The sequence below is a fragment of the Eucyclogobius newberryi genome, unplaced genomic scaffold (genome assembly GCF_026437365.1).
Source record: "Eucyclogobius newberryi isolate DKJ021-1_F unplaced genomic scaffold, fEucNew1.0.hap1 SCAF_5, whole genome shotgun sequence".
Lineage (NCBI taxonomy): Eukaryota > Metazoa > Chordata > Actinopteri > Gobiiformes > Gobiidae > Eucyclogobius > Eucyclogobius newberryi.
Genome location: NW_027316167.1, coordinates 37,641,666 through 37,656,937, shown reverse-complemented (window position 1 = coordinate 37,656,937; position 15,272 = coordinate 37,641,666). Strand labels below are relative to the sequence as shown.

Genomic DNA, 15,272 nt, shown 5'->3' with positions numbered 1-15,272 from the left:
TCACCACATTCATACCTGGCATGTGGGTGAAGGGTCTTGCCGAAGGACACAACAGTTTGCCTCTAACACTGTAGCACCTGTTGTCCCAGTGGTCTCCCATCCAAGCACTGACCAGGCCCTGTCCTCCTTAGCTTCTGAGAGCTGACAGGATCAGGCATAGACAAGGTATGGCCACAGGGACCATGTGCCATGGTGGCAGCAGGGAAAAAACACAGAGCTTTTACCTGCAGCATAGAGGCCGGAGCGGACACAAAAAGTTGATCCAATTTGCGTCTTCAGACTCAAATTGAATACACGCAATCCAAGTGCTTTTTGATCACATCCCAAATGCTTTATCTCTCGCAGTGGACTGCGTGTTTAAGACAGGTCAGCCCGGGGTTGTCTGCTTTCACATCACACTCGGCCCGCTCCTGGGTGTAGGAGGAGACGTTTACTGTTCTCCAGACTGCGACTGCCATGTTCACACATGCACCACATGAGCAAAAGGTCCTTTACATCGACCGAACTAGTGGCAGTGTGAGAATAAGATAAGATAAGATAAGATATTCCTTTATTGTCCCACATGGGGAAATTTCATTGGTGCAACGCAGGTAGATACAGAGGTAAAATATTTGTGTGGTTATTGTCCATGATCTTAAGTACCTCTGCATTGGCATCTTATGTTTTAGAACTTAATATAACATGCTTAATATGAACTAATGTTTGATTTAATAGGTGGGCGTTTCCTACGTGAGGAAGTGAGTTCTATCTAATGGCAACAGAGGGAATTACAAAGTGGAGATAAACAAACCTAGCTTTCCCTGCTAATGTAAGCATGCAGTTGTAACAAATGTGATATGTGGGTAGAAAGTCTGATGAGGATTTATGGAGATCTCAGGATTCATCAAACAAGCGTGAATTAAACTGAATACAACTGAAGCTATGTTTTAACAAGGGAACAATGTTAGACCATGGATAAAAGCTAAAAAAAAGTATCTTTTTGCATACTAAGTAGTAGTAAGAGTAAAATTGATTTCACTGTGATACACTACTACTGCATACTGCAAACAATGCCAAAATATCCATAAATTCAACATAAAATAAAAAACATATGGTCTGTTCTCAGTATATAGTGACTGGATACAGATGGACCTCCACAGCTAAAGAAAAAAGGAAAATGTCATGCTTTGTGCAATAGGCCCTCTTAGTTCTAATCTTAATTGTCCCAAGGACCAGGCTTAGGACCAGTCGTATGGTGAGTTCAAGTCGTCCTCGGAGGTCGGACCTTCCGAGTTCTGGCATGTACATTTTCACTGGAACACCATTCCAACTCGGAATTCCTACATGGAAACTCAAAAGAAAATTTCAGAGCCAGAGTTGCATTTGGTGAAAGATAAACATCAACAGCTTCATAAGTTATAATACTTTAGCTTTCTACCAGCTGTCCGCGACCATTCACTCTAAACATTGTTTTAGAAACTGGAAATGTAATAACAATGTCCGGGTCAATAAATTAACTTAAATGGACCCACATTTTGGCTGATTTGAGCACTGTCCTTGTTTTTATTACATGACTGACTCGTTACTGTAATATACTGGTAATGGTTTTTCCGATAGGAACACAGTCCCAGGTTTGTGTTCTGACCTCAGAGGTTGACTGGGACAAGGCATTAGGACTGGGCTTAAGACCAGACTTAGAGCCAGGTTTAGGACCAGAGGAGACAGGCCTTTCTGTTGTAGGACCTCAGCTGTGGAATGCACTGCCCCTCAGTTATCAATATTGTGGTGAAATGAGGTGAATTTGGGGGCATATGTGTTCATACGGCGGAGGTTGCGTGGTATTTATGACCCTGTGCGCACAGCTCCCATCCTGCTGTACGCACAAGCCCTGGATATAAATGCAGCGACTGAAAACCAGCGTCGTTTCAATAAAACACTCTCAAATCTGCTGCTCAGATCCGTGTGACTCTGGTCCAGGCTGATGTGCACAAGCTGTTTCTAGGGACGTCACCATAACAAATGATAGAGTTATGATTATTGGGAGGGGAAATACATAGATTTTATCACGATTATCTGTAAAAAGAATGGAAACGTTTTATGTTTTGTAAATATACTTGTAAATATTACTGCAAGGAAAATTCAAAATCATCAAAATTAACCTGCCCACCATTTAATAACGGAGATTATTTTCAAAATACAACATAATGGCCACAATTGATTAAATAATATACATTTAATCTTATTGGCACCTCATTGTAGCACTTTTAAGTGTCATATCAGTCCATGGTAACGCACAGGTCTTTCCTTCTTCGAGTGTTCCGTTCAGTTCCCTTGCTCTCCCGTGACTCGCGTTGCCCCTGTTGACATTACTGTGGCGTACCGTAGGTTCCAAAACATCCATGAATAACCTAACATTTACGGTTTAGTCACCGTAATTGAAAAAACGGTTAATCTTGACATCCCCAGTTGTCTCCAAATAATTCTTTGTAAATCAATTTATGCTGTAGATTTACAGTAACTCCAATAAGTATGGTTACTCGTGAAAATATCTCAAAGGAGAATCTTCAACTATCCAAACGATTGCTAAATTACAGTAAATTCACTGCATTTGTGTCTAAACTTACCCAAATGACAGATTATGGGACAGTATGTTTTATGCAGTGTAGTTTGACGTTTGTTTGAAGTTGGTGCACACGGTACGTAATCTCAGAGCTGCCGTAAGATTTGAGCGCATACATCATGTCATATTTGATAAATTATGAAGAATGCTTTGTTTTAGTCATAAACCATGTTTGATAAATGAGAGCATTTGCACATTTGAACTGCAGTCACTGCTCAAGAAGCACTTTTTCTCTTTGGCATTTGATTCCAGATAGTATATACTATTAGTGTCTTTGTGCATGTTGTAATTCTTGTTTTAGTAATATATTGTGTATGTACAGCACTATCATAAGCTCAGGCTGTTTTTAAATGTACTTTATAATACATTTGATGTGCCGTTGTTGGTATCATATTACTATTACAATGTAGCAATTAATTTACCAAGATATAATTTAACTGTAAGTGTAATAGTCCATGGTTGTTGTCTGAAGAAAGCAGAAGTAAGCTCATTATACTGAGTTATTAATGAGAGATGGGAGTTTTCTTCTTCTCACTCCTTTTTGGGCAAATATGAAAATAACCTGTTAACATAATGACACAAAAAAGTATGTTCAAGCGTTAGTATCTGACCTGTACTCTGCTCCCCAGCCCTTGACGAAGCTCATGCGGATGGTGCACATTCGGGTGAGCTGGTACACGGCCTCAAAGCCCTGGTTTACCGACTGTGCCAACAGCGCCGCAAACTCCTGATTGTTGAAGATCTTCAAATTACAGCCTGGAAGAACCAAAGAGAAGACAGTCAAACACACAAGAACAGCCAACTACACGAGCAGCATAAACGCACAGTAATAAATGTGCATCACTCTGGTCTAGAGTGTGGTTAATCCCTACACTCTAGTGAGTTATAAGGTAGTAAGTTGTATTTTTGTTGCATTAACATGACCTATCTGTGTCCTCAGATATGAAATATGTTTAGGGCAGACAGTAGAGGCAAACTTTCTCTTTTCTATTGGGCAGTTTGCGCTCTCGACATACAGTATAAGCTTTGTCTATCTGCAAAGATGTTTTATCATTTCATTGAATCCACTTGCATCCATAGATTAAATGGGACAATGTAACTTCTCCAGTCCATTTTCTCCAATAGAGCCATAAGGATCAGCCCTTAAAGTAGCACCTTTATTTTCTGACTCCAATTTTCAAATACTAAAGAAGATATCCAAAATCCCTCTGTGAATTCCTTACCCTTATGACACTGAAACCTTCTGGGTGAGTGTGGCTGAAGTTGGGGCACTCACCTGGGGGTATTTTACAGACTGTGGCTGGGTGCCATCCGTAGCGCTGGTTGCAGTTAGGGCTTTGAACAAATATGGCGCTGTCACTGAGACACTCTGCGAACACTTCTCCACCGATGTAGTAAAGCCGGACCCCTCGGCCTGCACAGCATAAGCCAGGACACGTGTGATCAGTGAAGTATTTAGCTCACAGGAACTAGCAAATACAATCAAATACACCTAAGGAACAAAGGACAAAATGTCAGAAATAAAGACTAATAAAATATCAAAACCTTTGCACGGTAATTTGTTTCACTGATTTATAGTTCTGTCTTAAAATTAAAAAAAATCTAGAAATTAATGTCATATACATTTAATCTCGTGAGGGCAGGGACATGTGTAGGATCATCACCACTACTAAACTACTGCAGTTGAAAAGAACATAGCTTACCACAGTTAATTTGTGCAGACAGAGAAGACATTCCACTTTGTGCTTGTTAATGTTTCGTGGGGATCGATCCAGTAATTACAGAGATCAAAGTTTTAAAAAATTACATTTTGAGAGTTAAAAGGCAAATTCTACCAAATAATTCTGACCTGACCTCTAGCTCTATCATTTTTACTATGACTATCATATGGCTATCATATGGAAGTTTGCCCTCGTCCTTCAATGTCACTGTGACAACTTCAGGGGGTTGTGGGGGCTACAGCGCATGGGGACCCACCTCCAGATCTTGAATCCGTATTTTCAATTGGCCTTGGTCCTCCAGACCGGTTCACCTAAAAGGTCTTTGGCACAATTATTTTTCCATGATCAGGTCCAGAGGCAGAGCTCTGCTTCGTGAGCAACTGACATCAGCCAAACATATGTTTTCTAAGGGTGAGCAGACGTCCTCCTTTTCCCGTACATGTCCTCTGGGAGGAATTTGTAAATTATCCCAAAATGTTCGGGATTTTAATTCTTTCCCAGCCCAGATCAGATACAGTCAGCAGTTCCTCTCCTGCAGCAGTGAGTGTCTAAACTCCACCCTTTCCCTCCTCTGCACTCTCACACTTGACACAGGCTGCTTTTTAGAACAGAAAGTTCCCCTAACCGGATTTTCTTATTATTGTGTAGGTTGAGTTTAATTCCCTCTCACTTTTAGCCTACTAAACGTAAATGCAGGTTCAGCGTTACAAACCCAGAAGCGTGTGACTGTGAGCAGTGTCCTATCATCTTAAATACAAGATAAAACATGTGTGAAGCCATCCTAACAAAGACTTCAAATCTGTATTCTTTGTGAGGCTTTGTCTAAAGCACTGACAAAGATTCATGTCTGAGAGAAGTGCACAGGAGCAGGAGAGGCTCTGACAGGGCAGAGGACATACTGTTGGGAAAATATACGAAATATATATATATATATATATATATATATATATATATATATATATATATATATATATATATATATATATATATATATATATAATATATATATAAAATATATGATATTATATGTACGCTTCTATGATTGAGCTGTGGATTTAAGTCTCTAAAATGCACTACAATATCGCAAATTGTATCGAGACCCCCTGATACACAGGCCTAACTAATGTGAGGTGTTATGACACATTTACATTATTTAATTCAAACAGCAATGGAAATGTCAAGTCACAAAGTTAAAATATTGCAATATTTATTTTTGCCTGTGAACCAGATGAGAATCACAATCTGGTCAAGCTAATTTTGTTAATAAATACAATCCAAATTGTACCTTAGTTAAACATTTTAATTATAATCTCAGCAATTCACAAAAAGACATTTTGTAATTCCAAGTTTGTGTTGCTGTGAGACGTGGCTAAACTACATCCTCAGCTTTATCTGCATTTATTTAACTTCTCTGCTCTTCTACGCTGCGTTTCAATCTCTCTTCAAACATTAGATAATATAAATTAGCATCAGTGGAAATATTGAGGTTCATCACAAGATCAAGTCAGCGTTTAGTACAAAATGAACTATTTTCTGTTTGTATCTGCTTTTAGCCATCTTGTTTTTTACCTGAGTCAGTGTGTTCTTGTCAAATCATCTTGCTGCTTTGTGTACTTCCTCCTTAGCTTAAACACAGTCGCACTTACCATGTGTGTTTGCACGTGCGGTGCATATGCCCCCTGTGGATAATTAACAGAGCTCCAAGGCTTTAGTGCAGCTGAGGTGTTTTTGTAATTCTCTTAAGACAAAATGCGAAACTCGTGGACAAATATGAGACTTGATGGGAGATCAGAGAGAGATCAGTGCCAGTGCCAGGGGGATAAGCACTTCTGGTTCCACAGATATGCAGGTAGAACACTAACGTTAAGGTCGTGAGCCTTGGTCGGGACGTGCAGGGAATGACTCGGGTACAGGTCGGGTGCGGACACTACGTGCATGTACTCGGGCCGGGTCAGTATGGATTATTTGGGCCTGATTTCAACTCTAACCCAGACACAGTGACAACATACAAACTCCTCAAAGGAAAGTCACAGGCTACCCTGGAGTTAATCATGGAACCTTGTTGCTGTGAGGCAAGTGCTAGCCACTATCCAAAATAATGTTATCGCCTTCACAAGATATACATTTACAATCCAAGCATGGAGTTTTCTTTGTAGTTTTAATCTTAATCTGGAAGAACATTCTAAATTATGTTCTTACCGATGTGCCTGCGGGTGAGTTCCACAGCAGCGTTGCGGTTGACGTTTGACAGTAGCCCTAGACAGAAGCGCTCAGAGTTGGAGGGGTCAGTGAAGCCGTCCACAGTGAGGGAGGGCTGTGAGGCGTGGAAGGTCTCCCCCACTCGCTGGTTCAGCTCATAGTACGAGATGGAGCACCAGAATGCAGGCTCGCAGTAAGTCACCGGCTGGAGGTCTGGAAACAAAAACAGGTTTAGTCTTACAAATTACTGAGCTTTTCTCTTCTTTTATTATTTTTTTGCAGGTCACACAGGGCCGTCAGGGCGCGTCTTTATTCACAAGTGGCCCAAAAGCATGCTGTGTCAGCAACTAAACATCTCCCATGTTTGATGCATGTTATGGCAGATGAGGTCTCATCCAATAGGCCCATTATTATTGAAAAAAAAACTAATTTTTATCAAGCAGAATACAGGAATGTATGCATTTTTCTCCTGGGGAGAACCTTCTGACTCCCTCAGACTTTTGGGGACATGTTTGCATGTCAACCACTCAAAAAAGGGGCTGGCAGAATGTGGTCACTGCACACGCTCTTGGTGGATTTCAATGCCCAACTCCGCCCCGATAGACAGCATTCTATTTACGTGTTACTATAATCATAATCAGCGTAATCATAGTAAAATCTAAATAATCATATTTATCATAATTATAATAAAATGCACTACTAGTGCTGGAGATAGACTTCACTCAAAAGTATCTTATTACAGGAAAAGATTGATCTGACTTTGAACAAATATCCTGGAACCAATACTCAGGATCAGCGCTGACATCCTAAACCAATATAGGTCCAATACAAACAACTGTAAAGCTTGTGGTTTAAATTACACAGTATAGTGAATAAATGTAATAAAAATAAATAAATAAAATGGGAGCAGAAAAAACACTTCACAGAAAATGGGCCAGACTGACGTCATTGGATGTCAAAGCCACACAACGATTCCCAGAAGCAGCAGACGAAATGTGGAAACTCAAATTACAGGTTTCACAGCCCCAGTTTCAGGAATCGGCTTAATTCTGGTCATTTTCGCTCCCTTTCAGCGACTCCCACTCCTGGACCTGGACTCTGAGGCTTGGTCGAGGCAGCTAAATAATAAAGTGTGCTTTTCCTATCAGAGGAGTCTGTATTTGGATGCTCCCCTGCAGTTTTCCGCCCTCTCACTGTAAACAGAGGATATCTGCATATAGTGTGACCCTATTATAAGATGGCTGAGGTCCTTCATGCTCTTTCATCTCTAAAACTGTACAAGTACATTCTATGTAGGTCAGTGTAAAAACAATTATATATATTTTTCTCGTACTTACTTAAATAATAGTAATTAATTAGCCATCTACAAATTGGGGTCCAAGGATATAATGTAATAACAGTTACAGGCTTTTGTTGGAATATATATTCAATGTAAGCTGAAAACGTTTAGTCAACAATCACTACTTATGACTAGTAGTTGACAATAAAAAAAAATATTATGGTCATATTTTGATATTGGAAATTATTTCTGGACTATAAAAATTCCAAGACAAAATGCTTTTTTTTTTCTTTTTCTTAAAAATAACTTCTGATTTTCATCAATATACACTTTATTCAGAAATATTCTGATTCTAGAAGCCTTTAGTAAAAAAAAAAAAATCAACCTTTTCTTGGTTAATAATGTAATATTATCATTATTATATGAATACAGTTAGGGTTAGGGTTATAGGGTTGTATAGGTTGCTGTGAGTGGGTGACACTGGCTTGGGCGACAGACCTAAGTTGCTGTGAGTGGGTGACACTGGGTTGGGTGACAGGTTTGGGGAGCTGGTGTCCATGCTGTGGGTCATCTGGTGATCACTGGTCTCCCCATCCTCGCTCAGGTATCCGGGCGGAGGCGTTTCTGAAACACAAAAGTGCACGCACAAATAGTATTTAGAAATTAAGAAACAACTGAAATATATATATATATATATATATATATATATATACACACACATACACACACACAATTATGTATGCTAAGTCAACTTAAATGGGCTTTTAACCTTGATACAACAGAGATTCCTCATCATTAACTTACTCAAAGTTCCATTTTGATTGATTCTTGTTTGAGTAATTCTATATTGTCTTGCAACTGTTTTGACCTTTCCCCTATCCGATCCCTGCCCACATCCTTGTACTTAGTTGTGATTATTTGAAAACATAAGACTCCAGCTACTACATGTAGAGTTCTAAATCAATATCAAAAACATGTAAATAATAATTTACTGCTTCTGCAGTTTTGAACAGGAAGTGAATGGACCTGTTTCTTTTACTAAGCCGTTTTACACTGGTTTTGCAGTTTACAATGACTATCTTTTGAGTTGAATGTGCTCGTGGAAAGGCTCATACTTTCACTATCAAACAATAGCCCTGAGTTGTTTGATTTTATCAAATGTTTAAGTGATAGCCGATCACAGTCATTCAGGATTTTTTTCTGACCACAGTTCAGACAATGGTTTCCCATTATTCTTTATTATTTTTAATAATCCTTTGGACCGTTCTAAAGCCAATTTCACAAGTTTCTACAATCTCCTTATATGTTTGATCTGCTTGATGCCAATGATTTGATCCTTCTCAAACACACTGACATCTTTTCCATGACCACAGTATTTGTCTTTTGGCGTAGTAATTTCAGAAATGAAAAGCCACTCACTGCATCAGTTGGGTTCAAATACTGTGTTTCAGCTGAAAGAGCATTACTCATGAAGCAATTATCCAATTGGAGGCCCGTATCAAACTGTTAAGCAGAATCCAGGTGGGACGTCTGCTTTATTATTAGGAATGAGAGTAGATCTCATGTCACAAGATCCCACAATATAAAAATGACACAATTTGCAGTTGTAATGAACACAATTTGATGAGAGAAATGCTTAAAACGAGTCTGGTGATGATTCATGGACCTCCGGAGCTTGTACCTATGATGTCTGGAAAAATGTGTATTTGTGTTTTTGTGAGGATCAGAGAAGACAAGCTTGTAAACAGGATAAATGAAACAACTGTGAAAACAAGTGCAAAATATAACTCCAGCTATGCTTTTGAAGAGGGAACAATGTTATAACATGGTTAAAAGCTCCAAAAAGTAGATCATGCACATTAAGTGTCCTTTAAGTGCTTGGGAGTTAACCTATATGAGAAGACATAGTTTAAAAACCAGTAATAATAATATAAATGCAAAGCCGAGGGGATGTTACACTTTTAGAAAAGTTGTCAGTGTCATTGTAAAGCCTTCCACAAGTGCTGACTCACATGGCCAGCAACAGGTGTAGGATTAACGCACACAAACCAGAACATGCTGAACAATGGCTCAAAGTTTACTGCCAAATTACACATTCAAAAGGAAATGTTAAGGAACAGTTTATTGTCCATGTAGTAAAATGTGCCCTTTGCCTTGGACCCATCCTTCAAAGCCGCCAATGTTAAACCTGTCAGCAGCAGTCATCTTTCCAGATCTTGATTTGTCAGGAGTACCTAGTATGAGGCAAAGGTGCTAACCTGTCTGTAGCATTATTGTCTACAGAGGAAACATAAGAGGTGATTTCCAGCAGGAGAAGATACGCAGATCAGACAGGCCAGTCTTACCTGGGATGTAGTTGCTCTGGGGCTCGATGCCAGCGGGGAAGTTGGTGTTTTCGGGGATGGAGTGGCTGTAGTCGTCCAGCGGAGGGAACTCAGTGGGGATCTCTGTGTGTCGAGGAACCAGCACCGGGGGTAGCACTGCGCAGGAGCACACACGAGCACATACAAGTAATATTACAGCAGCTATATTCAAGGACAATATACACTACTGTGTTATTGTGAGAGAGGTCCCTACACTGAAATCTCACAATCAAAAATATGAGAAAAGAAGGAAGAGAGCGGGCAGTCTCTATTCATCCCCCTTCAAGCTTGGGTCCTCTACCAGAGCCCTGGGTGCTTGAGGGTTCTGCGCAGTGTCTTTGCTGTTCCTAGCACTGCACTTTTCTGGACCGAGATGTCTGATGTTTTTCCTGGGATCTGCTCAAGCCATTCCTCCAGTTTGGGGGTCACTGCCCCCAAGATCACTACGGCCACCACTGATACCTTCATGCTCCAGGCCTTCTCCAGCTCCTCTCCGAGGCCTTGGTATTTCCCCTGATTTCTCATGTTCCTTTTTTCCGGATGTTACCATCCCATGGTACTGCAATATCCACCACGGCTTTCCTCTGCACCCTGTCAAAAACCACTATGTCCGGTTGGTTCGCCATCACCATTCTGTCGGTCTGTATCTGGAAGTCCCAGAGGATCTTGGCTTGGTCATTCTCCTCCACCTTTGGAGTTGTTTCCCACTTTGTCCTTGGGGTCTCCAGCCCGTACTCTGCACAGATGTTTCTGTACACTATGCCAGCCACTTGGTTATGGCGCTCCATGTATGCTGTCCCTGCCAGCATCTTGGACCCTGCAGTTATGTGTGGGATTGTCTCAGGGCCCCCTTTGCACAGCCTACACCTTGGGTCTTGTCTGTTTGTTTTTTCCGGATAGACAATAGACCTTGCTGTGAGGCGATGGCTAGTCACTCAGTCACCATCCCGTAATGGCATGTTAAGACTTGGATCATACCTGGGGTTGGGGTTGAGAAAATGATACTCTAAAACTAGTATCAAAACCAGATACTCTGTACCTGGGGTTGATGGTGTGTATATGGGTCTGTACCTGGGGTTGATGGTGTGTATATGGGTCTGTACCTGGGGTTGATGGTGTGTATATGGGTCTGTACCTGGGGTCTCCACGCGCTGGTAGTGGTAGGGATTGACGCACACCTCGTCCTTCTTGGTGTGGAAGGCATACTCGCACAGCTCCACGGCCCGCAGCTCATGGTGGGACTGAAGGTCAGGCCAGCGCCACAACCGGCAGTAGATGACATGAGGCAGGCCTTTTCTGTGGGACACCTGCAGGCGCCCATCCAGGGACCTGTAACAGCACCGAGGACCATGTCAGCATCAGTGTAGGTATGAACTATCAAGGGTCTCGCTACGTACATACAGGGATGGCGGGGACGCCAAGAATACCCAAAACAAACCTCGCGATAAAAAAAAATCCTCAAGACGCAGGGCTTGGAGCAAATAAAGATATTCATTCAATCTTATACTAATATTATATAATAATCAAATTTCTTGATGGTGTATAGGCCTATACACCATGTAATAGTATGTTTAGGGTGCATGTACCTTTTGGAATAATGAAGGTACATTAAACCGTCCTTGGAGGACAAATCAACCCCATATGAGGCATATTTACTATCCCTTCAAAAGATTCTGGGGAGAGCACTGATACAATACACAATACATGGGTCACATGCACCACACATGAATAACACTGTTTTCTGAGAAATGCAACATTACGTTTGTGTGGAACTCAAATAATAGTACTGTTTAACTATTAAACTTAAATCAACAATATGTAACAGTGTGGAAGTAAGTCAGCTGCATGAGTCAACAGGAGGCCCAGGAGCCACGGCCCTCAAACCATTTTTTGTTGGCAGCTTCCTGCTAAGTTGACCCAGACAACAAAAAGTAGAACTTTTTAATGTAAAATTGGAAAAATTCAAACATGTTTATGTTACAACAACCTAATATTAATGTTCCAAGTCTTATTAAAGGTGTGGAGGCATCGAAACTAAGTCAAATGCAAAATTTGAATAGTTCACTTCATTGTTGGGTTGTCTGTGGCCCTCTGCTCCGTATAACATTCAGAATGCGGCCCTCGGTGAAAAAAGTTGGACACCCGTGATGTAAATAGCAAGTTATACTATATAGCTATACTTCTGTATATTCTCCATGCAGATAGATACGTGTTAAGCCATACAGTAGATTATAACCATTGAAACAAGCAGGAGTATGTTCCTCTTCCGGACCAAGTACGAGTCGGGTTTGTGGAGATGAAAGCTCACACACAGTGAGGACATGTTTGTATGTTTTTTCAGGGCAATTAAAACAACAGAAGAAAAAAAAAATTGCAAAAAAAAAAACAAAAACATTTATTTTAATCTATATATTTATTTATTTATTTTTACCAAAAAACATGACGTACTTTAAGTAAAAGTATAAACACAAAATACTTTTTTCATGCAATTTTAGATGAAACTAGATTAATAAAACAGCGGAATTCAGCTGTTTAAAACAGCAATCCACATATTATCTATCTAAGTTCTAGTAAATCAGTGCCTGTGTGCAATGGGTTTGAAAGTGAAGACAGAACAGAAAACGCTGTGAGGCAAATGTGCACTGGCCTTGTGCAGCCTTGTGCTGTAATCAGTAACTCTCAGTTACAAAACTAGAAATCTACAGAAGTACAAACTTTTACATGTTTAAAAATGTACACAAGTACAATTACCTGAAGAATCTATTAAATTACTGTAACCTGTATTTGTAATTAGCTACGGTCACCCCTGGGTTTGTACAGCAGCATTCCTTTGTAATTGAGGGTCGTAATAGAGACACAGAATCACAAAGTTATATATACCCTATATCTACCAAATATATTCACACCTCTTACCACAATCAAATACAAATAATTTTACAAGCTACAATCCTTAAATAGTAATGGCTGCAATTATGTTGATAAAATAAAATGATCTCAGTTAAAATGAAGATTGGCAACTTTGCGTACATGAGGGCTTTCCCAACGCGGCGTGATAGACACCGTGGCTACGGATTTCATTAAGAAAAACATACATTTTATTATTCAAGCCAGCAGAGAATTAAGAGTGCAGTTCTGAATCAGGAATCTTCCACAACATAGCATAAAACATATTCCAGACAGACTCAAATTTAGCAGGAGACAAGAGTATTTGGTATTATCAATGTGCCGTCTCTGCTCTCAAACACACGCTGAGGCTGCACTAAAGCTCATGAACTAATGACACATCCAGGGTCATGACCATCTGGGCCAGCCATTGTACACAACACAACAAACCTGCTCCTTTATCTGTGCATGCAGCTCTCATTCAGGGGGAGGAGCACGGAGGAGGATTATTCAGCTCTATTTCAGAAATTTAAGTCTTCACTCGTGGACTTTAGTGAGCATGAGGACACCTGCCCGCTCTGCAAATATAAGGCCAGTCTCTGCTGATGTGGTTCGATTGATAATTCAATATTAGGGCTGCACAATTGTATTTTTTTTTTAATCTGGCAAGTATTGCGATAACATTTGCAGTTTATGTTTCAAAAGCTGTGATTTTGCCCAAGCAAAATCTATTAGAGCACATTTAAGTCAGCCAAATCTTACCAAAGTGTTGAACAGCATCAAGCAGAGTAAAAAATATAACATTTACAACATAATAAAACAAGAAAGTACAAGCATAATAGCATAATATCTATTCAGAGTGCTAATTTCAAACACGTTCAGGAAGTTAAACATTTGAAAGAAGACTTGAATATGAACTTCTAAACTAATTCAGTGCGTGTTTGTAGAGGTCTAAAAACTAGGGTTAGCAGTTACAGGATAGTTTATTAGGGGTCCAGTAAATGCGATTTTTATGATTTAATAATTGCACCAACTCAATTGTCGGCTTGTCAACCTATTATTTCTAATGGGGGACAGAGATTTGTTAAGATAAGATAAGATTTTCCTTTATTGTCCCACATGGGGAAATTTCATTGATGCAACGACGGTAGATACAGAGGCAGATACAGAAGAAAAGAACAGACCACTTATAGGAAGTTTGAAAAACACTTTCAGTAGAAGATCTCTTATAAACATTTACTCCCATAGACAAAACCTCTCATTACCCAACAAGTGATGGAGGGGAAAAAATAATAAAGATAAAAATAAAGAAATACATAAATACCATTGCATGTGATCACGACAGTAATTGCACATGAATATGTGTCACGCACATAAATTGCACATGAATTTCACAGTAATTGCACATATGACGGAATTGCACCTCAGTATTAGGTTAGGTCAGTATTGCGAGTGTTCAGGACTAACAGTGTTTGTTATAAAGTCTGACAGCAGCAGGAAGGAAAGACCTGCGATAGTTAAACACATTATCAACCAAATAAAGGTTGAAATATGGTGACTGGTGCTTGCTGGTGGTGCAGTGGTTAGGGCTTTGCAAATGGTGGTTACGACCAGCCAAAACTTCCTGGTTTCACTTCCTAACCTCGACCATTTGCCGAATGTCTCTACCTTCTCTCTCACCATTTCAAGCTACAACTGTCCTGTCAAATAAAGCCTTCGGAAAGAAAAATCTGATCGGTGGTATCAAGCAAAATCTAATGGGGCAATCTGGGTCAAAGTTCAGGGGTCAGTGCACAATAGTAGAATCACACTCCAACATAATTTATGTTTCAGGCTTTAGCTCAGAAGTCCTGATCTCAAAGAGCAAAGTGACACTGTTTTTCCCCCGTCTCAGACCAGTTTTAGTGCAATTTTAGTGCAACAATTATTGTGGGAATAAAAATCGTGACTAATTGATTACTCGTATTTTCCGGACTATAAGTCGCACTGGAGTATAAGTCACACCAGCCAAAAAATGAATAATAGAGAAAAAAAACATATTTAAGTTCCCAGTTGAGTATGAAATGTGGTTGCAAGTATGAAAATAACAAATAATATCACATATATGTTGCTCCGGAGTATAAGTATAAGTATATATATAAATAATAAAACAGTGCGACTTTTAGTTTGCAAAATACAGTATTTGCGATTTTATTAACATCATATTAACATCATGACAAATATTAACA

At 39.8% G+C, this 15,272-nt stretch overlaps 1 protein-coding gene across 1 annotated transcript in view; it reads right to left on the bottom strand.

The window, feature by feature from the left end:
* LOC140381749 (mothers against decapentaplegic homolog 3) overlaps window positions 1–15,272 on the bottom strand; it is a 45,805-nt gene that overhangs the window by 2,687 nt on the left and 27,846 nt on the right. Inside the window, exons 2-7 of the mRNA XM_072465882.1 lie at window positions 11,297–11,490; window positions 10,144–10,278; window positions 8,297–8,422; window positions 6,520–6,732; window positions 3,876–4,013; window positions 3,211–3,355 (exon numbers count right to left, since the gene is read on the bottom strand). Of these exons, the coding sequence (XP_072321983.1) occupies window positions 3,211–3,355; window positions 3,876–4,013; window positions 6,520–6,732; window positions 8,297–8,422; window positions 10,144–10,278; window positions 11,297–11,490 (951 nt within the window). The remainder of the gene's footprint in view (window positions 1–3,210; window positions 3,356–3,875; window positions 4,014–6,519; window positions 6,733–8,296; window positions 8,423–10,143; window positions 10,279–11,296; window positions 11,491–15,272) is intronic.